Raw genomic sequence first — 27168 nt, 5'->3', positions numbered from 1 at the left:
AGTGTTGGAGTTAAGTGACCGTCCTATGATTGCTCAGCTGGGGCAATCACAGACGTGTAAATGCATTTAGGGGACAGAAATAGAAGATGCTGTGAGACAGCAGAGAAACCTGGCCCGCTTGCCGGGAGAAAAATGTCCCGAAGCTGCCGGGAAAATTCACCCAGTTGGGATTTGGGGTGTGTTTTCACAAACGGGAAAAGCTAACACATAAACCTGTCCGTGGCCATGCCTACAGCTCCACCTTGACTCTTCTGTGGGAGCCCCGGGCTCTTCTGGATGACATCGCCACCCCCACCCCACGCCTATGGGGGCCCCTCGGCTGGGACCTGACCTTTCACACCAAACTGACCAACCACCTGAGCCCCGTGTGCAGCCAGGCCCTAACTGCTGTGGACGGCGGTGACCCACCCTTCGCTCTTAATCCCCCTGTAGCCCACAGCAAGAACGTGGGCCAGAGCTGGCCAACGCATCCAGGAGCAAACAGGGCCTGGGGTCACGGCAGGCTGCCTGCTGTCATCAGAACCTACTCCCACCAGACACCCAGCCCCCAAAGCCTTGGGGATCTTGCAAAGCCCCACCATTCTGTCACTGCCACCACCCAGCAGACTGTCAGCCCCAAAGAGAGGGCAGGTCACGCCCTCGTTTGGGATTCAAGGGTAAGTGAAAGACATGTTCCCTTACGGCCCCTCAGAGACACGTACCCAAGAGGCAGCCCTGCTCCCGCTTCTGTGGCCCCGAGACACGGCAGGGGTCTCAAAGCCCTCATGACTCCCCTGAGAGCTGTGGGTGACACAATGTCCTGGGGGGGCTCTACGGCGTGAGCACCCAGCCACCGTCCCAAAGGGAACAGAGGCTCCCATGCTGACAGCTTCTCTCCCCTGGCTATGACCCTAGAGCTCAAACGAGCCCTCCGTGTGTCACCTTCTGCCCAAGGAGCAGTCCTGTTTGGCCATGGACTTAGGTTTTATTTTTAGTTGCCAGGATTTAAAACTTGAGAGGTTTCACTGGACCTCCAGCTCTTCTTGAAAAAAAAAGAACAGTAAGTCTGGCAAGAAGAGCCCCCCTGCCCACGGCAGCAGTCAGCTGCAATGGCTTACTGGCCCCCCTTTAGAGGGGGACTTGGTCTTCAGCCTCCACTGTCCCCACCTGGCACGCCGCAGGCATTTAGCTCTGTGACCCTTGATGAGACAGTATGAAAAGGGAGACTGAGCAGAGGTCCAACCTTCCTCCCGAGGGACCGTTTACATGGAAACTCAGATCCCCAATAAAATAAACACCTGGAACATCTGGTTAAAGGGCCTCCTCTGGCCCTGGCCACGCCTCCCACTGCGGAGGACACACATCTGGAGAATTCCACCACAGAGGCTGGACGAGGGCAGGGGCGACAGCGCAATGAGACCCCTTAAAGGGAGGTGTGTCCCCGCGGCTAACACGCCGGGCCCTGAGCAACGGCCATGCCCGGTGCTATTTCCAGAGGGAAGAAAGAAAGCTCAGCACGACGCAGGGGTGGGCATAACTGATAAAAAAAAAAAATACTTACCGAGCACTCACTCAGTGCTAGGAACACACAGGCCCCGGGAGGTGCGGCCAGGCCCCCCGGCCCCACCACGATTCTCCGATTCTCCGTGACCTCTTCTCTCTCTCTACTGCCCCTCCCCAAGCGCTTCCCTTAGACACTCTGCCTCTTCCTGAGATTCCTGCCCAACCTGCCTGCCAGCGGCCCTTCCTTATCAAATGCCAGTGCCTCCACCTCCAGCTCTCGGGTGGCCAAAGGAAAGACCTGTCTGCACAGCACGACTCCATTTTTCCCCTAACACAACAGCCCACCGCCCTGGTTCCAGGGGAAGCTCTGCCCTCAGGGAACAGTCCCAGTGGGCGTCCCAATGGCCATGATGCTGGCAGCAAGCACCCTGTGGGTGTAGGAGGTTGGTATTTCCCCCGATCGCCCACCCCAAGGGTCCTTTCAAGCCCACATCCTCCCCAGAAATGGGGGTCCTCCCAGCGAATCCCAGAGCCTTCAGCCCAGAGCTAGGCTTGGAGAGGAAACACCAAGTTCATGTGATTCTCCCCACTGGTCTGCCAGAGCCAACGCTGAGGTGGCCCCTCCACCATCAGACACGGCAGGGCGGGGGACGGGAGAGGTGGGGGGAGGCACAGACACCCCCCCCACCCACAGCCATGTGACCTGCAGCTCGTCCCAAACAAAGCTGTGTGACCTCACATACAGGTGTCTCCACTCCTCTGGGCTCTTTTCCAGGCCTGCTCTCCCTCTTCTTGCAACACCCCCACCCCAACACACACACAGACACACACACACACACACAGCCCCACAGATGGTCTCAGAAGGGTAGTATTCACATCCTACAGGGAATGGAATTTTTATCATTTACATTCCCACAAAACTGCACATTACATCATGAAAAGTGAACAAACTTGGGAGTCAAGACCCCCTCCCTCTAAACCCTGGCACGAGGCTTTTCCTTCTGGAAGGTAACAGAGATCATCCAACCCCCAACTCTCATTTTCAGGCAAAATCTGAGGCCCAGAGAAGTTAAGGGACTTGCCCTGGGGCACACAGCGGCAAAACCAGGTTCCAACCTCAGGCCCCAGCTTCACTTCCCAGACTCTCCCTGCCAGGTGGCCCCCAGCCCCCTGCAGCCCAGGACCCAGCTCTACTCACATGTAGCGCAAGTGGGGGTTTTTGGCAAAGGCTCTGGGCTGGATGCTCCGAAGTCCTGAGTTCTTGATGGTCCTGGAGAGAGAGAAAGAGGGTCAGCAGAGCTTAAGGCGCAGAGGGTCGTCTGCTCTGGGCTGGGGCTGCCCGGAGGTCGGGCCCAAACTGGACCTGCAGGCGCCCAGATGAACTGAATGCACTTCTTCATCATGGGTATCACTGGGCGGTCCCACTGGGAGTGCCAAGCGGGGGGCATCTGGGCTCACCCACTGGGGCCTGGGAGACGGTTGCGGATGTGTGGGCAGTGCCGCCCGCTGCCCTCCACCCAGCCTGGCAAGTGCATTAAGAACCGGCTCCTGCTCAAGAATCTGGTCCAAGGACTACAGGCCCCCTCTGTGCCTCTCCCCACACCCCCAAACCCCCCGTCCCTAGCACTGACGGCCGGAGGAGGAGGTGGCGGGAAAATATCATGCTCGTGGGGACCGTTAGCCAAGCAGAGGGCTGAGGAGAGAACACCGGCCTGGAGACCTGGGTTCGGGTCCTGCCTTGAAACTCTAACCAGAGTGAGATTTCATGCAGCCCCCTGGCCTCTCTAGGCGTAAAGGAACGTGGGAGAGTGCAGGGCTGGGCTTTGAGGCCCCAGACATTTCCTTAGTGGGCGGTGCTAACTCTACCAGAGGACCCACTCCTGGGCAAGCGCAGACTGCAGCCCTGCCTGGGAGGGCCAGGCAGACCCCCCACCGCCTCCCCCCTGAGGCCCCTCCCGGGCCTCATGCACTCACAGCTTCTGGAGGCCGGTGTAGAGCTCCATGTCCACGGCGTTGAGTGTGTGCAGACCACGCCAGTTCTCTATGTGTCTGCGGGGAGGGAGAAACGCAGGGCTCAGGTCAGCTGAGGGGCCACGGGAAAGGCCAGAGACCTGGGTGTGCGTCCCGATCAGTCACGCGTGAGCCAGGCCTTCCGCCAGGTCACCGAGTATCCCTGAGCCCCAGTTCCTCCCCCTGCACAGTGACATCACACCCGCCTGACATGACCACTGCGAGATCCAAAGTGCCTGGCCCGTGGACGGCACTTCACGCCGTCCCTCAGCTCCAGGCAGACACGACTCTTTAAACACTTGAAACCCAATCACCCTGTTGGTCTTGGGGACTTAGTCCCCTTCTGTCCCTTTGCCTTCGTTTGGGGGCGGGGGGCGGTGGGCGTGGCTTTTGGGTGGAAAAGCCCAGGAGGAACACACACCCTCCTCGGGATGCCCCAAGGTCCAGACACTGAGGCCCTGTCAGGCTGACCTCAGCCCAATCCTTCTGGAGTTCAAGAGCACCAGGGCTTGGTGTGGCAGAAACGACTCCACCAGGAAGGGACAACGGAGGGACCGGGCAGGCACCAGGGTGTCACGGAAAGGTGGTGAGACTGGTAGTCAAAGAGCCAATTCTGGTTCATCTCTGTGACTTAAGTAGCCCGTGGCTTCGAGCAAGAGCGCTGACCTCGCTGGGTCCCCTGCGTCTTCACTTGTAAAGGGAGACGGTTGCACTAGGTCAGCAGTTTCTCCCCTTCTCATCACAAAGATCTCCTTCTAGAACTTTATCCCAAGAGCCCTTGTGTTGAAGGAGGTTCGTGCCAAGCAAGCACCCTACATGTATTAAGTAATACTGAATTCATCTTCTCGGACCTATTCATCCAAGATATAAATCAGCATTAACCAGAGCTTTTGATCAACATACATAAACCAGCCCTAACTCACCCGGAAGATAAATTCCAACCCAAAGCAAAGGAACTGGCAAGGTCTGTGAGCAAAGGAGGGCTCGTCGTGAGCATGGGTTCGATTTCTGTCAGTTTGTTTTGTTTTTATATGCCAAGAGGCCCGGTACAAACATCGTCCATCGCTGCTCCTGGGGTGCCCAGGTCGAGAACCATCAGACTGCTGATTACCATGGCTCTGCCCAGCTCTAGAGCGACGTGAGGCTGCCATTCATACCCCTCGACCCCAAGGAGCCCCAACGGGCCTCAAGAGAAGGACTTCTGCTGCCTACCCTTCCCCCACGGTCTCACTCTCCCGTCAGTGTCCCCGAGGTCCAAGCACCCTCTTAGCAAGAAGGGCATGGAGGTGACAGCTCACCCTGGGACACAGCTACCTGAGGCTCGCTCAGGCCAGAAAAGGGGCAGCCGCCTTCTCCCGACGTCTCCCCCCGGGCCCCACCACACCCACAGCTCTGCCATCTGCCACCAAGTAGAGCCAGAGCCAGAAAAGGCCACAGGGTGCCAGCGGCCAGGGCCTCTGGAAGCATTTCAGAGCCGCACGGTGACAAGGTGTGCAGAGAGCCATTTAGTACCACATTCTCTCGGGGCCCCTGCGGAGCAGCCAGACACACTGGCATCTGCTGGGGACACGGAGCAGGTGGCCAGCTCGGTCTTAAATTCCAAGGCCAAAGTCTTCTCTTGGAAGCCTCACGGCCTCAGACTAGGGCAGGGCCCTTGGCTCCATTTCAGATGAAAAGGAAGGCCAGAAGGAAAAGAACAACCAATGCCAGTCCCTGTGCCCCCCGCCAGGGTATTCACTGGGTGGGCCACTGGTTCCTGTAAACGACAAAGAATATCGCACGGTCCTCCAGACGAGCGTGCATTCCAAGGACCCCAGCGTGAGACGAGGACCCCCCCCCCCAACAAGCAGCTGTCCATCAAGCTGGTTAAAGAAATGAAATCATTTTCCTTCGCCCACATGGGGATTCCATGAATGTGTTTGGATCAGGGTTGAGTTGTCCATCCTTATTGCACTCTGACACTTTCTCCTTCTCAGCCCTCACGTCCTTATGCCCACAAGTTGACTTTCCCCCGACACAGGCGCACACTGAGACACGGAAGGGCGATGCATGGGTGCCATGCTGTGGTGCCCAGGGCTTTCTGCTCCCCAGAGTAGGGTCCCGGCTTCTTCTATTGGGTCTGAGTTTTCCTATACTGAGGCATGGGATTTTTACAGCCACGGTGCAGTGGTGTGGTTAGCAGTCGGAGCTCGACAACTGGACCAGGAAGTTATGGCCCGCAGGCCACATCGAGCCTGCAGCCTGCTTTTGTCAGCCCGAGAGCTAAGAACAGTTTTCAGCTATTTTTCAAAAGTCAAAAGTAGAATCCTACGTCATGACACGTGAAAAGTATATGAGATTCCAACTTCAGTGTTCATATCCGTTCATTTACTGTTGCCTACGGCTACTTTACAAAGATGGAGCTGAGTAGTTGCTGTAGAAACCAGCTTAAAATGCTGACTTTCTGGTCTTGTAGAGAAAGTGAGACCTGGCTGGAGCACACCGGTCTCACCGCTGTCTCTATCTACGTGCCCTGTGCAGGTCACTTCACCTGTCTGTGCCTCAGTCTCCTCACCTGTCAAATGGGGATAACAGAAGCCCTGCAGCATAAGGACGACATGAGGACTGAAAAATGATGCTACAGTCGGTCCGCAGGAAGTGCTTGCAGTGATCACTATTTTTAACCCTGTGCCTTGCAGAAGCTGAGCAATCCTTTCTCAGTTTTCAAGCTAAAAACAGCATCAGGGCTCTACTGGAAGTTGTCCTTTCTCAGCGATCACTGATAAAGAGTCCATGTGGCAGGAGGGTGGAGGGGTAGTAAACCTGCCATTCACGACCCCTGGGAAAGCTGTTCGAGCAGAAACTACAAGCAGGTTCAGGCGGTGCAGAGACGGCCGCTCCGAGCGGTGTCCATCTGCCAAGCCTGCCTGGGACTCACCACTCGGTACCAGAGCCCGGGGGTCGGTCATGGTACCTCTGCCGGCTGCTTCACGCTATTAGGGAGGCCGGGCGTTAAAGTGGAACAGGCAGGCTCTACACATAAAATACACAAATAAGGGTAAGCGTGAGAGCAGGTCTGGCTTGCTTTCGCCCGTGCAGACTGGGGACCTGGACCCAGTGCAGCTCCACTGTGACGTCTCCTCTCGTGGACGTTCCCGGGTGGTCCAGGTTGTCTTCATGGAGCCTTTGTTTGTCATTTGAAACCCACTGAATAACAATCAAGTTTAAAGAAAGGTGAGGCCCCTGAAGCCTGAGCGGGCAGTCGTGGTCACCCTGTCAGGACCACAGTCTGCGCCAGCCTGTCCTGCAGGAGCATCTCGGGGACACACCCGCGGTGGGAGCAGAGGAATCCAGAGCGACACCAAGAACAGTCAGCGGGACTGCGAGAGTCTGTCTGTCCACTTGGGCTTTGTGCTCGGTCTGCGCGTGGCGAGGGGGGGGTGCCAGAGGTGGCTCCAGACGCCCATCCCTACTTTAAGTAAGTTACGTCCACGTTATCCTCCGTTAGTACAATAATGCTCAAGTGGAGGCAAATGTGCCCCCCAGGGGACATTCGGCAATGTCTGGAGACATTTTTGGTCACGACTGGGGGTAAGGAAGTGATAATGGCAGCTAGTGGACAGAGGCAGGGACGCGTCTACACATCTCAAAAATGCACCATTCAGGCCCCACAACAAAGAAATATCAACCCCAAATGCCCATGGCACCGAGGTTCGGACACCCTGCTTTATTATTTATACAAGGCTTTGGCCTAAGGCTGCCATTGAAGAAAGAGTTCCAGGGCTTAAAACAGCAACAATTTTAAAAATGACGGCTTTGCCACAAACACTACGCGGCCCCAGGTGAAAACCAAAACACTTGCCTCTTGGTCACTGGGTCAAGGCGAGAGGAAAATAATCAACAGCCATGGCTGCTGGACCCTCCTGAGCCAAGGGCGTCTCTTGAGGGAACATGAGGGGCTCTCTGGCCCATTGGACCACGGTCCAATCCAGGTGACACACTCCAGAAGCAATAATGGTCTCTTCTCATGGAGCTCTAGCTGCAATCTGCTGGCCAAGAGCAAACCTTTTCCCTCCACTGCAGTTTCCTCTTCGGCATTTTTAAGCCCTCTTTATGCACAGAAATGTGAAATGCTCCATCTAGAGCGTCAGCTTCGTGCCCTGTCCCTACCCTCTCGCCACTGCCCTTCTTCGACACCCCAGAACCGTGACTCTGACAAGAGCGAGCGTGCGACACTTTTCCTGGGAAAGGGAGGAAGTGAGGCTTAAGACGAGAATTCTGAGCTCCCAGAAACCTCCGTGGGGCCCAGGTGGGCCTCCATGGTCAGAGAACCTGCCGCTACCAGGGGACCACTGTGCACAGTCTCTCCGAAGCCGTGGAAAAGCGATCAGGAGGGAAGCCACGCCCCATGGGTCACAAGGGCAGCACCCAGCTCTGGAGAGAAGAGCCCAGACCACAGATAATAGATGCTTTACACCCTTGTGGAGGGATGAGCCCGGGCACAGCGAAGTATTAATTCATGCATCCATAGAAGATATCATATAAAATTCCTTTGTGCCGGAATAAATCCGATTGTGCTTTTGTACCAGAGCGTTCTTTCTCCTTCTGTTTGGCTTGAGCCAATATGGAAATGAACTGGCAATCTCCAAGCATATAAAAATCAGATGGGACAGACAGTGTGGCCCATATTTTAGTTAAAAAGGTGTCACGTGGATATGTTTAAGAGTTGTTTATAATGCCAATGTTTAAGTCCTCTACACAGAAAACTCTCCAGCGCTGAGATGTCCACGCCCTACCCCAACAGCGGGGGACTAAGGTCGTGGGGAAGGCCCAGTAAAGGGGCAAGGCCGCCTCCACCTGACAGAACTCGCCTTGTCACCTGGATGCTCAGCGAGACAAGGGACTGGTTTGTGGGACAAAGGACTGCCCCTTCTTTCCTTTAGACCTGGCAGGCCCAGGATTCCTTTCTTTTTCCAATCTTTCCTCTCTCCTCCCTTGCTGTCAGGTGACTGTTATTCTCACTGTCATTTCCCACCACAGTTAATGAGCTTCTTCATAACCAAATTTTCCAGACAACTAAATTTCAATGCAAAACCTCTGCATGTTCAACTTCCTTGCTGGGTGTTTCCTTTTTGCTCCTCTAACAAGCATGCCTCACCTCCCTGACTTGTTAAGCGGAGCAGACAGAACGTGACTTACATTTTCTGGATCCTCGACCACCATAACCAACCTAACTGGTCCCCTGAGTGGTGACAGTGACACCTCTGAGGCTCTTGGAGGAAGCTGAATTTGTGCCCCTAACTCAAAATGGCCCAACCCTGACCCGATTCTTGAATTTTTAATGGTGACGGCAGCCATCGTTAGTGGGTTCTGGCTCTTTCTTTGCTATCAGGCTGTGAGCCATCACCCCCTTGGACACCCGGCCCCAGGGCCCTGCCTCCTTTCCAATGACTGGAAATGTGGGCATTGTGAGGATTTGCTGACGTGATGCCTCAGTCCTGGCTCAGTGTAGACACATAGCACCAGGGCAGTAAACAGCCGCGTCCATTACCGTTGTTGGAATTCTGCGTTACGTAAGCATCAAGAGACTCCGAATAAGGATCTAAGAGAATGTGAGAAGATTCACGCATGCGCACGGAGGTGACGTACGGATTTGCCCGCCATGTCTGTTTTGCATCCCCTTTCTGGTTAAGTGAGGTTGCCAGATACTTGAAGTATTCTTGGAGGTACAGTCATAATTCACATTTCCCTGCGGGCACCACTAACGTGACGGCCCGTATATCTGTTCTCGGAGGTGCATCCTGGCGGGAGGCAGTTGAAAGTGGCGTTTCTCACGTGTTTTGCATGCACGTATGCCAGCTCTCCCACTCAGGACACCCGAGCTTTGGATAACAAGGCTGTGTACAGAGGTCCCTCCTCTCCAAACTGTTCCCCATCAGACCTGAGGCTTCCACCCCCGTCTCACCTAGATCCTCCTCTAACACGGAGACCGGAGCTGAAGGACGGAGCTGGGAAAGCAGCCTGGAATCCCATTTCTAACAAGTCAGCGTTGGAGCACACACATGCACACACACGCACAGAATATGCTGTGCTTTTGACTTCAAAGTCTTACAGGGCAATGAAGGAAATTGATTTGTTATCCAGGCATATTATGTCTAGTGATCCAGACAGCAGCATTAGCTTTCAATTATCAGATATGTTTAGCATGATAAACAAACTGTCTGGAGCAACAGCCCCGTGGAGCTCAGGCACCGAGGGGGCTGGTGAGGAGTCGCCTCAGATCACACCAGCCAAGTCACCCGGCTCTCCCTCCCTCGACAGCTGGGGAGCCGGACCCGAGAGCCTGGGAGCCCTCTGGGGCTCCAGCATGGCAGCACGTTAGCACACAAGCTCTACGGGCAACTGCATGCCAAGGGCCACGGTGAACCAGCCCTGCATGTGGGCCCCCGGGACCGCAGAAAGGAACATTCTGATCGTGCGGGGAACAGATGGGAGACGACAGCATGTGTCGGCTTCCTGATCCATTCCAAAGCTCACACCAGGAGCCGGGAACGTTGGTACACACACCTGTGCTCCCTGGATGCTGCATCTCCCAACAGAGAAAAGATCAAGGGGACACCCCCTCAGCTCCCCCACTAATAAAAGACCATACTCCCAAGAGTGAGATTTCATCTGGGCCTCGGCCGGTCCACACTGGCGGTCTGGGCCGTCCTGCTTGGCCCCCAGCCTGTGACCAACCTGGCCTGGCCCTTGCTAGTCCATCCGTCCTTCTCCGTGTGCATTGCTGCCACCTGGGCGGGCTCAGGTAGGGGACCGCAGCATGCACACGCATCGGCACAGCAGGCAGCCACCACCTGTCGCACCTGCACGCCACCACTGCCATCTAACTCTCCTTCAAGTCTCTATGCCACAGCGATCACACTGTCCCCTACATAAAACCCTCCAACCACTTCCCTGGGCTCTTACAGTAAAATCCACGGCCCGTGAGGTCCTTCGGGAGCTGGCCATTGACTGTTTCCCTGGCCCCTTCTCTGAGCACCTGCCCCTGGCTTTCTGGGCCCCGTCCCACTGGCCTGCCTCCCATCCTTGACACCGGAACTTCCATGAAACACTCTTGCCGGCTCCTGTTAACCCCTCAGGCCACCGCTCAGAGGTCACCTTCTCAGAGAAGCCACCGACCCCACGTGCACACCCGCTCCTCCCCGCCAGCTGCACTCGGGCACAAGCTGTGTCTGTCCTTCACAGCCCTTAATAACCATGTGTAATTGTCTTATTTGATTATGTGTTTGTCGTCAGCGTCTCTGCACCAGAACTATGATGCATGGAAACAAGGATCTTATCTGTCTCACTCACCGCTTATGCACCCCCAGAATCGCCAGCAGGGGCGGTTAGCCCAGGAGAAGGGCCTGCAGGCCTCACCATGGTCCCCCTGAGCAGCCCAGGGCCCGGGTCTGACCTGCAGGCACCTTGATCTCTGAGGAGGGATATGGCCCTGCGCACAGCATTCCACCTTCCCGACTGGGGACAGGTACCCAGGGCATCACTGCAGGGCCCCGCCACAGCGTGACCCCAGAGGACTCTGGTGGCCCAGGGGCCAGATCTCAGATCTGCTGCTCATCCTGTGTCAGGAGTGGGAAGGGGGCCAGGGTCCCCTCTCGACAAACATGGGAAGAGATGAGATGGGCGTGCTTTTGGCTCCTTGGCACCTCTTTGCCATCTTCCCTTCCCCCTATGCCGACAGCCTTCACCAGGAGTTTGCGCGTCCAGCGCCACGCAAACACGCAGTGATGTCTGAGCGAGTGAGTGAGTGAGTGAGTGAGCCCCCAAGGTGATCAACAGCAGAACGCAGGCATTTAGCACTCCATTGGCGTCCCGCGTGACACTTCCCTGCCCTCCACCCCTCTCGGCTCCTCAAGGGCTCCTTCATACTGTCTCCCTGTCCTCTGTACCCTCGCCGTCTCTCTACGAGGTCTTTCCACCAGCATCCAAGCGCAGCGTGGGGCAGCCCGTTTGAAATGACATCTCCTTGACTCCGCGTCCTCCTCCAGCTACCAACGCACGTCCCTGCATCTGTTTACGGCAAATGTTTCCAAATGAACCATCTACACGCGCAGGTCCGCCTTCCTCAGCTCCCTTTGAGTGTGTTCCTCCCCATTTGTCTTCGTCCCTCCACTCTGCTGAAGCCACACTGTCAACGTCACCGGGGATTCCCATAGGGCGAACCCCACACTCGTGCCCGTCATCAAGGCACCAGTCTCTCGGCAGCGTTTCACCTAGCTGGCCGGTCACTCTCTCTTTCGTGAAATATTCTCTTCCCCATGGAGTCCGTTGGGGGAGACCGTCTTTCCTGGGTTTCTTCCTACTCCTCTGGCTGTTCCCTCTTAGTCTCCTTTGCTGGTTCCATATTCCTTGTCTGATCCCTAAATGTGAGAGTCTCCCCATTCTAAACCCCCTGCCACACCCGGGGGCTCACACCCACCTGCTGGCTCAGAACACCACCTACGTGCCGACAGCACCCAAATGTGGATCTCTAGTCGGACCTCTCCCTCAGCTCTAGGCTCTCCCGCAGTATCTCAGAAAGTCCAACACCAGCCCTTGCCTTCCTCAGAGACGACTTCCCTGACCAACTGAGCCAAAGTCATTCTCTATAACATTCCTGTAGACCGGGGGTGTCCAAACTGCGGCCCGCGGGCCAACAGCGGCCCGCGATCCATTGTGAATTGGCCCGCAGCAAATTCCAAACATATATTTAGTTTACTTAAATAAACCAGGGGAGGCAATAATGTACTTCACCTCGAGTGAGCGGCCCGGCTGTTTGTGTATTTTACCGCACATGGCCCTTGGTGAAAACCGTTGAAAAAAGTTTGGACACCCCTGCTCTAGATCAACAGTTCTCAAGCCAGGGCTGGCCTGTGACCCCCAGAGGACACTTGACAATGTCTGGAGACATTTCTGGCCACCACGACGGGGGAGGTGTTACGGCATCGAGTGGGCAGAGGCCAGATGTGTCACTAAATACTAAACTATGTGCCAGTGCACAGGACAGCCCCTCATGGCAATTATCGGTCCCCAAGGTCAACAGTGACAAGTTTGAGAAGAGCGGCTCTGGATACCTCCTGGATATCACTTGCCAAAATCTATCGGTACCTTTCATACATGTTTTCTTGTTTATCGTGTCTCCTCTCACGGAATGCAAACTCCATGCGGGCAGGCAGGCAACCTGTCAGTCTTGTTCACTCGTTAAACACAATACGCAGCCCCGTTCTGGCTACAAAGCAGAACACTGAAATGAACCAACGAATACATGACTGTCTCCCTCAGAACACTGGGACCTGGTGGCATGTCCTGAAAAGATTGTGGTTCCCAAGCTCTTGATGGGACCAGCATTTTTTCCAACCATGGGAAGAGACTTAAGTATAAAAAAGCCAGCTGTGTTTGTGGGGTTGGAGGGATGCGGGCAGAACCGTGTGGATCACGAAACCTCCACTCCCTACTGGACACCTCAGCTTTTGAGCCAGGAAAGAAAAAGAAGGTCTTTGATGAAGAGCAGAACAGCCTGAGGCAGGGAGAGACATTTTGACTTTGACCCTTTCTCCCCAATGGGCCTTGGAGGAGAGAGTCTGGGCAAGAAGGGGAGTCTGGCCCAGGCCAGAGCAGCTGGCTTGAAAGTAATCCAATAGCGCAAGCTCTGTGCCTGAGATCCGCTGCCCCAGGGGTCCTGAAAATGCTGCCCTTCAGGTGGCCAATTTTCTGAGGAAAATATGAAATGGCCAGGCCACCCTTTACTGAATTATAAAGCACTTATCACTTCTTTAATAACTACCCGCCTGAAGGACTTAATTCACTCAATATGGAAGTTACAGAGGAGAATTGGTAAGTGAGCATTAAGCTCAAGTGCATTGCATAAAGACGTACAAGGGCAATATTTTCCCCTATTAAAAGGGTACATTTCCTCACTGCCACTCTGCCTCAGAGTTAATACAGGAACGTCGCTCCAAGGCTCGGGGCATTCTCACGGTTGGAGGGTAATTCCAGGTCACTGGGAGGGAAGGGAGCCCTTGGCTGTGCAGGCTAATTATGCTTGCAACCTGAGGGTGTCCGAGTGATTAGTTGAGGTAACTATCAGAAAGCCAAGATCCCATCGGCGGTGCCTGCCGCTCTCTCTGAACGGGAAGCAGGATAGGACCAAGCCACAGGGAAGAAGACAGAAGTCTCAGGATGGACACGGTGGGCTGGCCCAGGGCCGGGAGAGGGGTGTGCCGCAGGGAGGGAGGCAGGGTCCTGTAAAGACACAGCCCTGGAAGAAACACTGGCTTCCACCTGCGGCATAAAAGGAAGGCACTGACAGCATTAGCCCTTGCCCTCTGTAAGGAAGCCAGTCCTGGAATGCCTTCAGGTCCCAAAGGATTCCATTTAGGGCGTGACATGGTCTCCCTCACTCGGCGAAGGAAAGGCAGCTTTTTCTCTTGCTAACTTTTCCTTGCTTCAGCATGGAGAGCGGTTTCCTTTCCTCCGGCAATAAACCCTCTGTTCTTTGCCCCATATACTCACTCTCTTGGAAGGCATCTTTCCATTCACATGACTTCAATTACTGCCTAATCAGAGATTAAGTCCAGTTCTCCAGCTCTACCCTTGACGCCTGACCTCTCCCCTGTCCTGCAGCGCTTGTTCTCACAATACGCTTTCCCAGACTCCTAAGACAGAACAGCTCACTCTTTCCTCCTGAATGCTTCTCAAACTACCTCTGCTGAGTCCTCCTGACTTGAAACATTAGGCAGAGATAGTGAGTAGATTCCAGCTTCTGTGCAATACCAGTGGGTTGGCGAGAGCTAACACAGATTGCTGTGTTTAGAAGGTGTCTGGGCCTGAGCAAGGAGAAGATTACTGATTGATTAGTGATGTCTGCCTTGGGCCCAACATATAAAATGACGGTGTAAGTACCATCTACTATTAACTGTATCTCCCCGAGAACCTTTTCACCCCTCTCTCTCTAATTCAAGTCCTACCACTCCCTCCCTCCTCCATGATATGTCTCGAAATTCCTCTCATCTGTTTATTTCTACAGCCCCCATCTGGGCATGCAGCATCCCCTTAGCAAACCTTTCAGCTTCCAGCCCTTGTGTCCTAACCTGTTTGAGGCTCTACTTTTTCAGCAATGACCTTGAACATGTCCTTCCCAGGCCCAAGACCCCCCCCCAGTGGCAAACAAATATCTCTCACACCAAACCAAAACTTCTTTTAGGACACCTTTAAGGCTGCACGGACAGAGGGGTAGCATAAAGAGCCACAGGCCCTCTGAGGACAGACGCAACATTTCCTCCACCCCACTGCGTTACTGAAATGCTTCCCTGAGGCCCAAATCCAGGCTGAAGCTGACAGGAAGAGCTGCGGGTGGCTAGTGGGACTTGTGAATGGCTTCTGTGACGGCATGCCCCTCATCCCTGTGTCCCTTTATCCTTCTGTCACGGACGATAAAAACACCAAGCTCTGTTAGGGAGGTGCGCTCACATCCACCGAGAAGCCAGCCTATGGAGCTGCAATCAGACCTTCTCCTCCCTGCCCCTTCCCTCGACTGTTGGAAGCCGTGTGGCGCAGGAAAAAACCATGGGCGAGGAGTCAGCACCGGGCTTGGCTCTCCAGCCCGGCAAGGACTATGGGGTCATCTCCCGTGGCCTCAGTTTGTTCATCTGTAAAATAGGGATCACAACACCCACTTTGTGGAGGTATCGTAAAGATGAATTAAAACAGTGTTTGTATAAGACTTAGCATATTGTTTGGAATATACTAGAGATCAAAGAATGTTTATTTTCCCCTCCCAAAAGAAAAGCAGTGTGACATAAAAAAAAAATATATATATATATTTGGTCCCCCCATACGTGTCTTTTTGTATGCTAATGAGATGACTAGTGAGTGGCTTGGGGGCTCCTTAGGTGAGGGCTGGTTGCCAGGGGAACCAACCTTATCACTAAAGAACTGGCACTTACAGCCCCATCTGCCCGGAGGCTGACTTAATCTCCAACGGCCAATGATTCGGTCACTGAGGCCCATGTACTGAAGCCTCCATACGTGACCTACAAGACAGAGTTCGGAGACCTTCCAAGTGGGTAAGCACACGGCGGTGCCGGGAGGGCGGGCCCTGCAGGCCTGGAAGCCCTGCGCCCTTCCCCCACACCTTGCCCTGTGCGTCTCTTCCACCTGGCTGCTCCTGAGTTGTATTCTCTTATAATAACCGGATAATCTAGTAAGTAAACTGTTGTCCTGAGTTCTCTGAGCTGTCCTGGCAAATTATCAAACCCAAGGAGGGGGTCCTGGGAACCTCCAATCTATAGCCAGACAGTCAGAAGCCCAGGTGACAACCTGAACTTGGGATTGGCGTTTGAAGGGGAGAAGGAAACTGAACTCTTCACTGTGGGATCTGACACCGCAGGTAGGACGTGTCAGGGTGAATTGTAGGACACCCGCTTGGTACCCAGCGAGAACTGGAGAACTGGTTGGTATGGGGGGAATCCCCACACATTTGGTAGCAAGAACTGAAGTATTGAGCACAGAGAAAAAGGAGTATTTTCTTCCCAGCAATCACGGGGCTGCACAGGACTGAGGTCAGGAACGGGGGCCTCCAGGGCCAGGAGACGACCTTCTGTATTCGCAGTGGCTGAGACGGTGGCTGCATGTAGCCTGAGACCCCCGTCCCCACCTCTCCCCACTGCCTCCTTCTCCTGTTCAAACACAGCCCGCACTTACAAACCAGCCAAACAAAGCCCCTGCCACCGGGGCTGGCTCCCTCCTGCCCCTTCTCCAAGGCCACTGTTGCTCCCCCGCCAGCCCCTGGGTGCCCAGTAAAGGTTTGTGGCGCTGAACATGTCTTTCGGGGGTTCTGACATGCCACATCTGCCTCCCTCCACCAAGCTGTTATCAAACCACCCCCACCCAGCTGCAGTCGTCAGATCCAGCCTCCCCCTCCAATTACAGGGACATTATTTCTTTGTGGCCACCGATGTAGACATGTGACCCTGTCACCTCTGGGTTGGGACGTCATTTGCCTGGCTTCCCTCGGGAGAGTGTCAATTACCTGACAACAAAGTCTACTGCATTCTATTAATTTTGGTCACTCCCCTCTTGAATATTTTATAATGGCTCCAAAGCCATTAGCATACCTTTCATTACAGTATATTGTAATCATTGTTCTATTTTAGTATTAGTTGTTGTTAATCGCATACTGTGCCTAATTTATAAATTAAACTGTATCACAGGCATGTAGGTACAGGAAGAAACGTAGTAAATATACGGCTCACTCCTAGTTGTGGTTCAGGCATCCACCAGGGGTCTTGGACCACATCCCGTGTATAAGGGGGGCCTACTGCATACTGGGGCTGAAATTTGCACATCTATTTGCATTTGAAGAGGGTCAGGGGTCCAGAGGAGCGTTCCCAAACACCTCTATTGGCTCCTCCCCAGTGGACTACAGTTTCCCAAACCCTGCTGAGGGCTGAGTGATCCTTCCTCTTGCTTTTCACTCCCCGGTCCTCTCCTAATTCATCTCGCCCAGTGGGGAGGCAGGGGGTGCTTTTCTTCACCACCACCCTGCGTGTCAGCAGCCTTGCTCCGTTTCCTCTCACCTCACTTCCACTGGCCAACTCCCTGCTTCCCTGGCTTCCTCTCCCTGCCTCTCTCTCCACTCATTCATCGCCTCTCCCAGCCAGCTGATCTGTGTAGTCTGAAATCATAGTTGGCAGCGACTGACAGAAGGCCCCATTCTCTGAAGCAGAACCTCAAAGAACCCCGAGAGTGAGTCAGTGTTTCCGACAGCCATTGGCACTCAGCGATCTCCTCTGGATGGTTGTCCGGGGCCATTACAAGGCTAAAGGTGCCCGTGTTGCTAAGAGATTCATTCATGCTCATCTTCAAGGTGCGGCCAGCTGGGCCCGACTCACGCCCACCCTGACGTCCGCCCGGGGCCACCTCTCCATCACTGGTCCAGACCACCTTCTCACAGTGACCTGCGTACAGCACTTTTCCTGGAAAGGAGGGTGCTGCCCAGGTGAGCCTCCATGTCTGCAGAGCAGCTACCTATGCAGGAGGTCACCTGTGTCCACAAGAGGCTGAGCGGGTCTCACACCTGGTTTCAGCACAAAGGTGAGAGCTAGACCAACCAAGGCCCAAGACCAAAAGGTAAAGACAGGAGACCAGCGTTCCCGACTCCCTGGGAAAAAAACATGCAAATGGCTACCAGGAAAATACAGGCAGGAGGGGGCTGGGTGAGACCCTGCAAACCTTCCCAAGCAAATGCGCTGCGTCCTGTGCCCTGCTGATGTCCCTCGGACCGTCCCACGTCCCGCTGCTGGCTGACCTGCAATCTGTAGCCAGTCAGTCAGAAGCACAGGTAACAACCTGGGATTGCGGCTGGCATCTGAAGTTCGGGGCTGGGACACAGTTTTTTAGGATCGAGCCCCTACCCTGTGGAATCTGACGCTATTTCCAGATAGGTACTGTCAGAATTGAGCTGAAGCGCAGGAAACCCCACTGGTGTCTGAGCATTGCGTGTTGGTGTGGGGGGAAACCTGACACACACATTGGAAATTGGGTGCAGAACCCAAAAGAGTGGGCAATTGCTGGGGAGGCCGCGTCAGCTCCCAGCTGGGACTCTCCGAGTACCTGTCCCCAGAGCGACACTGCACTGCATGGGAAGGCCGTCGCATGAGCTGGCCCGTGGAGCCATTTTTCATGGCTGGGCCAGTCGTGACAACGGAGCCACCCACAGGTATTGCCTTTTCACCCCAACTTTCTGACTTCCTGCCGCCGGCCCCACCACACCCCTTACTATGTAATTTCTCAAATGAAATCCTGGTTCCTCTGAAAGTGTCTGTTAAAGCTATCTGGAGAGCGCAAGATGAAATACACAGCTGTCCTCCTGCAGCAGGTTTTGGGTTGTTACCATGGGCTAGTCTGACCACGGGGCGGCGGGGGAGCTTTCTTCTCCAGAGAAGGGTATTACGCCCCCCTCCGTGTGTCTCAGCACCGACTGTGCAACAGCACACAGCAGAGGCCCCTGACGGGGAAAAGGGACAGAGCCCCCGCCGAGACGCCCTCCCAGACAAGCCTCTGACCCTCCTGGTCCTGCCATCAGACGCACTCTAAATCTGGCCTGAGCACACACCAGACCCGGTGCCCCGAAGCTGGGCAGATGGCAGGTATACTCCAATATTCAAAGAGTCTTGCCCACCTTGAATTTAAAAAGTCACAACCACTGTCACAATCAGGTTGCATTTAAAAGTCACAACCACTGTGGACACGGATCACCTTGACTCATTTGAACTTGAACAGCAGGTAACGTGGTGGACCCTGCTTGACAGGCCAGCCTCTAGAAACTTGCTGCTGGGTTTGAGCCCCAAAGGCAGGAGGCAAGCAAGGAGGCTCTGTTTGCATCAATGCCAACCTGCTCCCTGGCAATCGGATGTGCTGCAGCCCTCCATCCGGCATGCCTGGCCCAGCGAAATGGCCATGGCAGAAACGGGCGTCATTCCTGCCAAACAACCCACCCAGGTGCCCTCCCAAACACAGGTACGCAGTGTGCCCAGAAAGGCTTCTACTCCCCAAGGCCACCTATCCCCCTTCCCTTCCACACTCGGGGAGGGGGGTCCATCATCTCACCTAACTCCTGACTGGTCCCCCCCTTTGCATGTGCCAAAGGGGCTACAGAAAGGAACGTAAGGGAAGCAAAACAGAGCGGATCAGAAAGGGAATGAGCTTGCAACCCCCGAGTGTGGGATCTGCACCACTGCCTCTTAGCCTGTAACATGCAGGAGAGGCTGGGGAAAATGCAGACTCCAATTCCGCAGGTCTGAGTCGGGGCCTCTCTAACAAGCTCCCAGGTGGCGCAGACGTTGCTGGTCCAGCGAATGTACTTGGAGTAGCAAGAGTCTGTCTACACAACGCTTGGCACAGAGCAGGCACTCAAAAATATCAGCGAGGTTGAATTATACTGCACGGGGAGCTGGGATGACGGCAGGGCTCAGTAATGAGGAACAAGTACGTGGTCAAACCGATGGTTCACAAGCCCTGGCTTCCCTGAAGTCACCGAGTCAGCCTTTTAAAAAGGCCCCTCCTTCAGAAAGTCTGCCTTCACGGGGGTCGGGGGCGAGCCTGGACTTCTGTCTGTTTTACAGGCTCCCCAGGTGATCGCGACAGGCAGGCAGGTTAGAGTATCACGGGGGTGGGTAAAAGTGGGGCATTGCTGCTCTGTGCCCGGCTGTGCACTGAGGGAGGCCAGGTCCCTGCTCTCAGGGGACTTGTCCACTAAGAGGGGAACTAGTGATTCTAATGGGAAGAGTATTAGAAGGCAAATTTATATAAACTGGTTTGGGAATACAGATAAAGAAGCAAGTGATCCAGCCTGGGGGAAATGGGTGGGGGGAAAAGGCGGAGACCGAGAGGTGGTGATACCTGGGCCTCAAAGGATGAACAGTCTTCTAGGCAGATAAGAGAAGCAGCTGTTCCTCCCCGTTATTGGTCACAGGGAGACGCTGGGCCAGGACCGGGTCGTGGATTCTGGGTCAGCTGCCTGCCACTGCCAGAGGTACGAGAAAGGCGTGTGCACAGAGAATGAGGCCAGTCTAATGCCTGTCCTCTGCCACCGGCTGGCACTCTCTGCAAGTCCACGTGGGAGCTGCCGGGACGCTTTGGAAGTGCCCGGGATACCGTAGGAGCCAGAGTGCAATCAGAAAAACGGAGCCCATATACTACTATATTTGACAGAGGAAATTTAATGGGCAAAGTAGTGATATGTTGGAATTGCGGAAAAACCAAACAGGGAACCACACTGCAACTCAGAGATTAGCCAGAGCAGAAAGCTCACAGGCTCAAAGGATGAAAAGAGGAGGTGGTGTCATGAAGCGCAGGGTCAGAGCTGGCTGGCGGGAGCTGGAACTAACAGAGACGGCAGAGATCAAACTGAGAGGGCCGTGGGGCGCTGCCTTCTCCCCTCGTCCTGCCTGTCAGGCTCAACCAGTGCCTCCCACTGGCCAGACCCAGCCAGGAGCCAGTTGGCAAAGGAGCCTGGGAGATGAAGTTTTCAGGGGTCAGGCCCTGAGGGGCAGGGGATGGATCTATGGACCCGAGCATTTACAGGTGAGTGACAGGTCCATTCTGGGGTTCCGGCAAAGGCAGGCTGAACATAGCTCTCACACCTTGACCTACACTCAAAAGTCGACCTTGATTCCCCACCAACGTCCATGTAACGTCTGGGGAGACCACCACGCAGGTCATCTCCAGCTGCAAATACCCTCTCCCTTTACCCATCCCCACGATGCGACACAAATATTATCACTTGCTTGGTGCGCATGGACGTACACACGTTTGGGAAGCACCGGTGTACGGGGAGCTAAGAGAGAAGAGTAGGAGAGAGGCCACCCCCAGGAAGAGGAAGACCTTCTCCTCAAACAGGGGAGGCCTGTCCAGGTGAGGCAGCCACCAGACCCATCGAACTATGCGGACCACATGGGAGCACCAGGAGAGAAGCGATTCCAAAGGGGGCTGGTTCCAAAACAGAGAAGAAGGACCTACTCTGTCCTCCTCACGGAATCCTGAAGATGGAAGAACTTCTCCGAAGGAAACCCAGAACTGCCCCAGCTTCCGGTTTTGAAAGAAGTAAGGGGACACTGCAGAATGCTCTGTATCTCAAGGACTGTTCCTCTGTCACTCCCAATTCCTTTCTTGGCTTAGCACCGCGATGGTTTGGAACGGAACGTACTGGCCGGAGGGTACCTCAGTAGCAGCAAGAGCTCCACTGGGAAGCACCCCTGAAAATGGGGCTGTCGGATCCTACTCAGGACCCGGAGGTGGCCAGGACCCACAACTACACCCAGAACAAGAAGTTGCACTTGGTTTTGTTTAGAAATCCCTCTAAGTTCCTTCCTATCAAGTCCATGGGGAAAACCCAGGCCTGCCCTCAGCACTGCCACCATCACCAAGTTCTTCCAGTTTGTGCAAATGGACCGTGAAAGCTCGTCCTGTGGCCAATGAGTGCAACCACTACTGCACCTGTGACCAAAGGGGACACCTGGGACAGGTGCCACCCCAATGAATGGCAGCTTTGCGAGAGACACACAGAGCTGTGAGCGAGGAAGGGAGACACCCTTCCCACAACGCAGAGCAGTCAGAGGTTCCATCCAGAACCCCAACACCTCGTTTTTATTCCAGCTGGATTTGTAAACTCCACTCGTTATTTTTTAATTCTAATGCAATATTTTCTCTTATTGAGACAAAATTCACGTAACATAAAATTCACCTTGAAAAGTGTATAATTTAGTGGCTTTTAGTACATTCAGAATGTCACACAAACACTGCTTCCAAAACATTTTCAGCACCCCAAAAGGAAACCCAGTGCCCATCAAGCAGTCACCCCCATTCTTCCCTCCCTTCTGCCCCTGACAAACACCAATCTTCCTGCCTCTGCAGATTTACCTAATGCACACATTTCCTATAAATGGAATCACACAATATGTGATTTTGTGTCTGGCGTCTTTCGCTTCCCATAATGTTTTTGAGATTCATCCATTTGTAGCACGTATCAGAAATTTGTTCTTTTTTATGGCTGAATATCATTCCACCGTAGCTATACCACATGTTGTTTATCCATCCCACAGTTGATGGACTTTTGGGTTGTTTCCACCTTTTGGCTCTTTTAAATAGTGCTGCATTGAGAATTCACGTATAAGTTTTCTGTTTGAATGCCTATTTTCAATTTTGGGCGGTACATACCCCGGAGTTACACCCATTTTTAAAGGATTTGAGGGAACATGTAATGTAGACATAACAGAAAATAGCAAAATTGGGTACATTACTTGTAAATAAAAGGGCTGTTAAAAGGGAACAAAGGCGTACACGTTCATAGGAACCCAAGATAAACTGATTCCCACATCGGGCACTTAATTTCGCCATGGGTTTCCTGACAGCTGAGGTGAAAAGGGAAACTAATTAAGTCATTTTTTAGAGATTTTCATTAAATCGAGAAAGGCATCCGTAACGTAGATCCTTGATAAAAGACTGTGCGACATTGTGGAAAATGTATTCCTTCTATTTCTGCAAGAGACAGAAATGTTCTTCAAATGAGTGGTTTCGGTTTTCTTCTTTTTAATCAACTCTATATGGATCGTGAACACATTTAAACTGTAATTCCGTAAAGTCAATTTCGTAAGATAAAGCTAACAAAATATGGCCCCCACAAATGCTTTCTAAATGCCCAATTTAATACATGACTAGAATGGGGAGAACCCCAAAGAAGAAACAGCTGAAGCGTCCACCAAAAGCCTCCAACAGTTCGTTCTGACCTCGTGACCATGATGCAGACATTTTGTGCTGCTGGTTATAGGACAGCCTGAAGCTGAGACGTGAGACATGCACGAGGGCAAGCGTCACGCAGCCGTGGGTTTACGAGCCGCCTCTATGTCGGCGAACGCCATCCCACCCAACGTTACCACTGGTACCTGCACTGGGCTGCCCTGACTCCCACTTTCCCAGGCTGGTCCAAGCTGTACCGAAGTTATTTTGGTTGCAGCATCCACACACACACACACACCAGGGCCTCCCACAGCCAGCACTATGGTTTACTCCCACGCCTGCCGTGGGCCAAGGAGAAACTGGCCAGGCAAACCTCCCAATCCACTGGCTGCGTGCGCATGTCAGGGCCCCCCCGGGTGAGGGGCGCCCACCTCTGTCCTCACACCGTCCTGGGTCAGAAGCATCCCCCAATCCTGGGGAAGCAGGTCCCCACACAGACGCACAGGGCCGGCCTCCACTGCGCGGGCACCTGTCTGTCTGAGGTGCACACTGTGCCTTTTCTATGCCTGACAGGCTGGAACGACTGGCTTTCCCGTGTGGATCTGGCGACACCCAGGAAGAGCTGGAACAGTCACTGATCCCCTGCTACTGGAGCAGTGAATCACCTCACAAGATTCTGCCGTCGGGGCATCATTCCCATTTGACCCGTGAGGAAACTGAGGCCCGCGAGGCCCAAGCAACCGGCTCACGGCCCCACCGCTGGTAGGCCCACCGTGCCCACCACCCCACCGGCCACAGGAAATGGCCTGCTCTAAAAGGAGTCTGGGTCCCCTGCCCTCCTCTTCTTAGAGTCAGAATAAAACGGACGGAGGGACAAGGACAGTTGCCTACACATACCCGCTTGCGATTCTCTTCCAGTTTGTCCTAGCCTTTGTCTTGCGAGACAGACAGACAGACAGACAAGGCAGCCGGGCCTGGCCTGGGGTGTGAGAGCTGAGGTTCAGGCGCAGACGTGGAGATGGACGGGGCACAGTAGCAGCCCACATGCGCTTCCTCGCTACCAGGCACTGCTGAACGCTTTGTATTCGGCACCTCTCTGTCACCCTCACACACCCTGTGAGGTCAGTGCTGCCACTGTCGCCACGTGCAGAGAAGCACCTGAGGCACAGAGGGACACGTAACCGCAGAAGGTCACACAGCATAACCTGGATTTGAAGTGAGGCAACAAGGCCTGGACGCCCCTGCTCTTAGCCACTGGATAGCTTCCCGGGGCCGCCTCAAGGGCCACAGATGGGGTGCCTCAAACAACAGAAATTATTCTCTCACAGCACTGGAGGCCAGAAGTCTGAAACCTCAGTGTGGGCGGGGCCATGCTCCCTCTGCAGGCTCCACAGGGCTCCTCCCTGGCCTCTTGTAGGTTCTGGGAGTTGCTGGAAAGCCCTAACACTCCGTGGCTTGCAGACGCGTCACGGCGATCTCGGCTCCATCTTCACCAGCCCTCCACCCCGTGCATCTCTGGGTCCCTTCTTAGAAGGACACCAGTCATTGGACTTAGGCCCCACCCCAATCCGGTGTGGCTCATCTTAGCTAATTTTATCCGCAAAGACCCTGTTTCCAAGTAAGGTCACTCCTGGTTTCCAGGTAGACATGAGTTTTGGAGGACATTATTCAACACAGTGCAGTAACCATGCTGTACTCCTTCTGCAAGGAGAGGTAACTGGAGCTCGGACCCGTTTGAGCTAGAAAAATACAAAGCAGAAAAGGAAAGCAGAGAGAACCGAGACAGAAAATGGGCCCCCAAAGGGACACTCGGCATCCTTCCCAGGTAGGTGCAGCCTCTGCCAGCACACCTGCCTGGATGACCCCATGTGACCTTGCCACCTGCTCCTCATAACCAGCAGGGCACAGCCCTGCCCTTTACCAACCAGTGAGCGCCTGACGGGCGAGGTCCCGGGGCTCGTCTTCATCCAGAGCCTGGCACCTAACAGGCGCTCAGCACGGGGGTGGGGAACACACGGCTCTCTGGGTCCTCTCTCTTCTGGATCCCCCCTCTTCTGCCCACTCCTGTGCCCACTTTCCTCCATGTCTAGCATTTCGGCTCAGGAAGCAATTCTGATGTTTGGGGATGGAAGCTGATGAGAGCGAAGATACCCCAGTTTGTTCAAAGTCTCCCTGACAAATTCAAATTCCAACGGAAGCCGCCCTTGGGGGCCGGGGAAGCAGAGCACCTGTCACCGGGGCTGGGCCAGAGCAGCAGGCCCCTGGCAGCCTCCCAGGGTCCTCGCCACTCCCTCCCTCATGCAGGTACTCCGAGTACACACAGTCATCCCTGCGTCACACCATCAAGTACTCAGGCCCTTACCCCCCTCCCCCTGCAACACTCAGTGCTAAGCTCAGTGCTAAATGCGGCCTCACAAGATGCCGGCAGGGAGCCGCTGGGAGGGAACTCCAGAGGGTCCGAAGGCAGCTCTCAGCAGAGAAGGCCGACGCAGTGATGAAAGGTGGGCACAGAAGAGGCCCAAGGAATTCTAGAGTGAGCGATCAGGAAGTGGACTTTCGTGCTACAAGAGAGCGCACAGCAGACGCAGAGGCAAACTGCACGCTGAGCATCCGTGGACCAGCGCTGGTCAGGAACTCGCTGCTTGGGGGGATGGAACTGGGACGAGCGCCGTTCACCGCACCTTTTGAACACTGAACCGCACTGAATGACGTACGCAAAGAGTAAATCGAATAGGAGAATGCAAAGCTTAAGGCAAAGGGTCCTTCTCTGAACCCCTGGCCTATGCTGTCCCATCACGAAATGAAGGAAACCCTCGCTCTCATTAGGTGCTTATGAGACCTGAGCAGGAGAATGTGTGTAAATACCGGGCGGTGCTCAGGGATGTCACCGGCCTCCCCCCCCCACCCCCGACACTCCCATTAACCCAGGATCAAATGGCAGGGGGAGGGGAACACAGGTGTTGTAGCTCACGGGGGGGCGGGGAGGGCAGGAGCTGTCCGTTCCAGACCCCAGGGGACCAAACTGCTGGGGCATGAAAAGGGCATCACCCTGAGCCTAGTCTGGTTTGCGTCAGGACTGCCTCCTGAAAGCAGATGGCATATCTCGCTCCTGGGGTTCAAGGTCCAACATCAAGGCCACTCCAGGGCTGAGTGTCAAAAACCACACGTGGGGCCCCAGGCACTTCTCCCAGCTCAGAGAGAAGCCATTGTGGTGCGCCGGGAGCCAGAGAGGAGGGAAACCTTGCTAGAGAATCAAATGTGCCCAAACAGCCCTCCCCAGGGCAGAGCATGCCAGCCCGAGAGCCGGCCCCAGTGGCACCGGGACAGAGCAGTCCCGCACCGCCCCAGATGGCACTGGGGGCTGAAGCATGTAGGCACAGCCAGGCGGAGAGCTGTCTCCTTCATCCAAGCTCAGCGCTGCAAGGGCCTCCCGTCCTCTTATGGTACAACCTGTCCTAGAACAGGACTCCATGAGGTATGTCCCTCGGGGTGGCCCAGGATGGCAATGGCAACCCACTTGGTGAATGACAGTCACCTCCACCCCTTTAGGGGAGCCTGGGGTCATCCCAAAAGGATCCTCTTCCTCAGCAAGAGCTTCAGAACCGATCTGCCCCTCTCATGGGAAAATTACCTTATCCTGCCTGGCTGTGGTCGTTTGTGGAATAGCGTCCGGCCCCACGTGTCTGTATCTACAAATCCCTTCAGAATAAGAACTATGTTTGGTTGTGACTCCCAAGTACCAGGGGAGTGAGGCAGCCTCAGCAATGTGGGGTCCAGGGACTTCAGATCTTCAAGAATGGCTCTTGTGGCCCATAGCACAGGAAAAGGTCATCAATAGTACTCACCATATGAAAACCTCAGTGAGATATCATCTCCCACCATTAGGTGTGACAAAAACAAAACAAAACAAAAAAAAAACAGAAAATAACACGAGTTGACAAGGACGTGGAGAAATTGGAACCCTTGTGCACTGCTGGCCAGGATATACAATGGTGCAGCTGCAACGAAAACCTGGATGGCAGTTCCTCCGAATGGGAGAATTATCATGTGACCCAGCAATCCTACTTCTGGGTAGACACCCAAGAGAACTGAAAAAGCAGGGTCTCGAAGACAGGTTCGCCCACCCATGTTCACAGCCGCATTATTCACAAAGGCCAAAAGGTGGAAGCCACCCAAACGCCCGTCACTGGGTGAGCAAAACATGGTCGGTACGAGTGTATGCATACACTGGAATGTTCTTCAGCCTCGGAAAGGAAGGAAATTCTGTCACATGTTACGAGATGGATGAAACTTGAGGACACCCTGCTAAGTCAAATAAGCCAGCCGCAGAAAGATAAATACTGGAGGCTTCCACTTATAAGAGGTACCTGGGTAGTCAAATCATAGAGACAAGCATAGAATGGTGGCTGCCAGGGGCCGGGG

The 27168-nt window shown here is 54.4% G+C and overlaps 1 protein-coding gene across 8 annotated transcripts in view; it reads right to left on the bottom strand.

The window, feature by feature from the left end:
• NTRK3 (neurotrophic receptor tyrosine kinase 3) overlaps positions 1–27168 on the bottom strand; it is a 317709-nt gene that overhangs the window by 254350 nt on the left and 36191 nt on the right. For all 8 annotated transcript variants that reach the window (XM_033100325.1, XM_033100331.1, XM_033100324.1 and 5 more), the window contains 2 exons: positions 3457–3531; positions 2681–2752 (listed from right to left, as the gene is read on the bottom strand). In XM_033100325.1, coding sequence (XP_032956216.1) covers positions 2681–2752; positions 3457–3531 — 147 coding nt within the window. The remainder of the gene's footprint in view (positions 1–2680; positions 2753–3456; positions 3532–27168) is intronic.

This window comes from Rhinolophus ferrumequinum, chromosome 28 (genome assembly GCF_004115265.2).
Source record: "Rhinolophus ferrumequinum isolate MPI-CBG mRhiFer1 chromosome 28, mRhiFer1_v1.p, whole genome shotgun sequence".
Taxonomy (NCBI): Eukaryota; Metazoa; Chordata; class Mammalia; order Chiroptera; family Rhinolophidae; genus Rhinolophus; species Rhinolophus ferrumequinum.
This window is presented reverse-complemented; position numbering and strand designations above follow the sequence as displayed.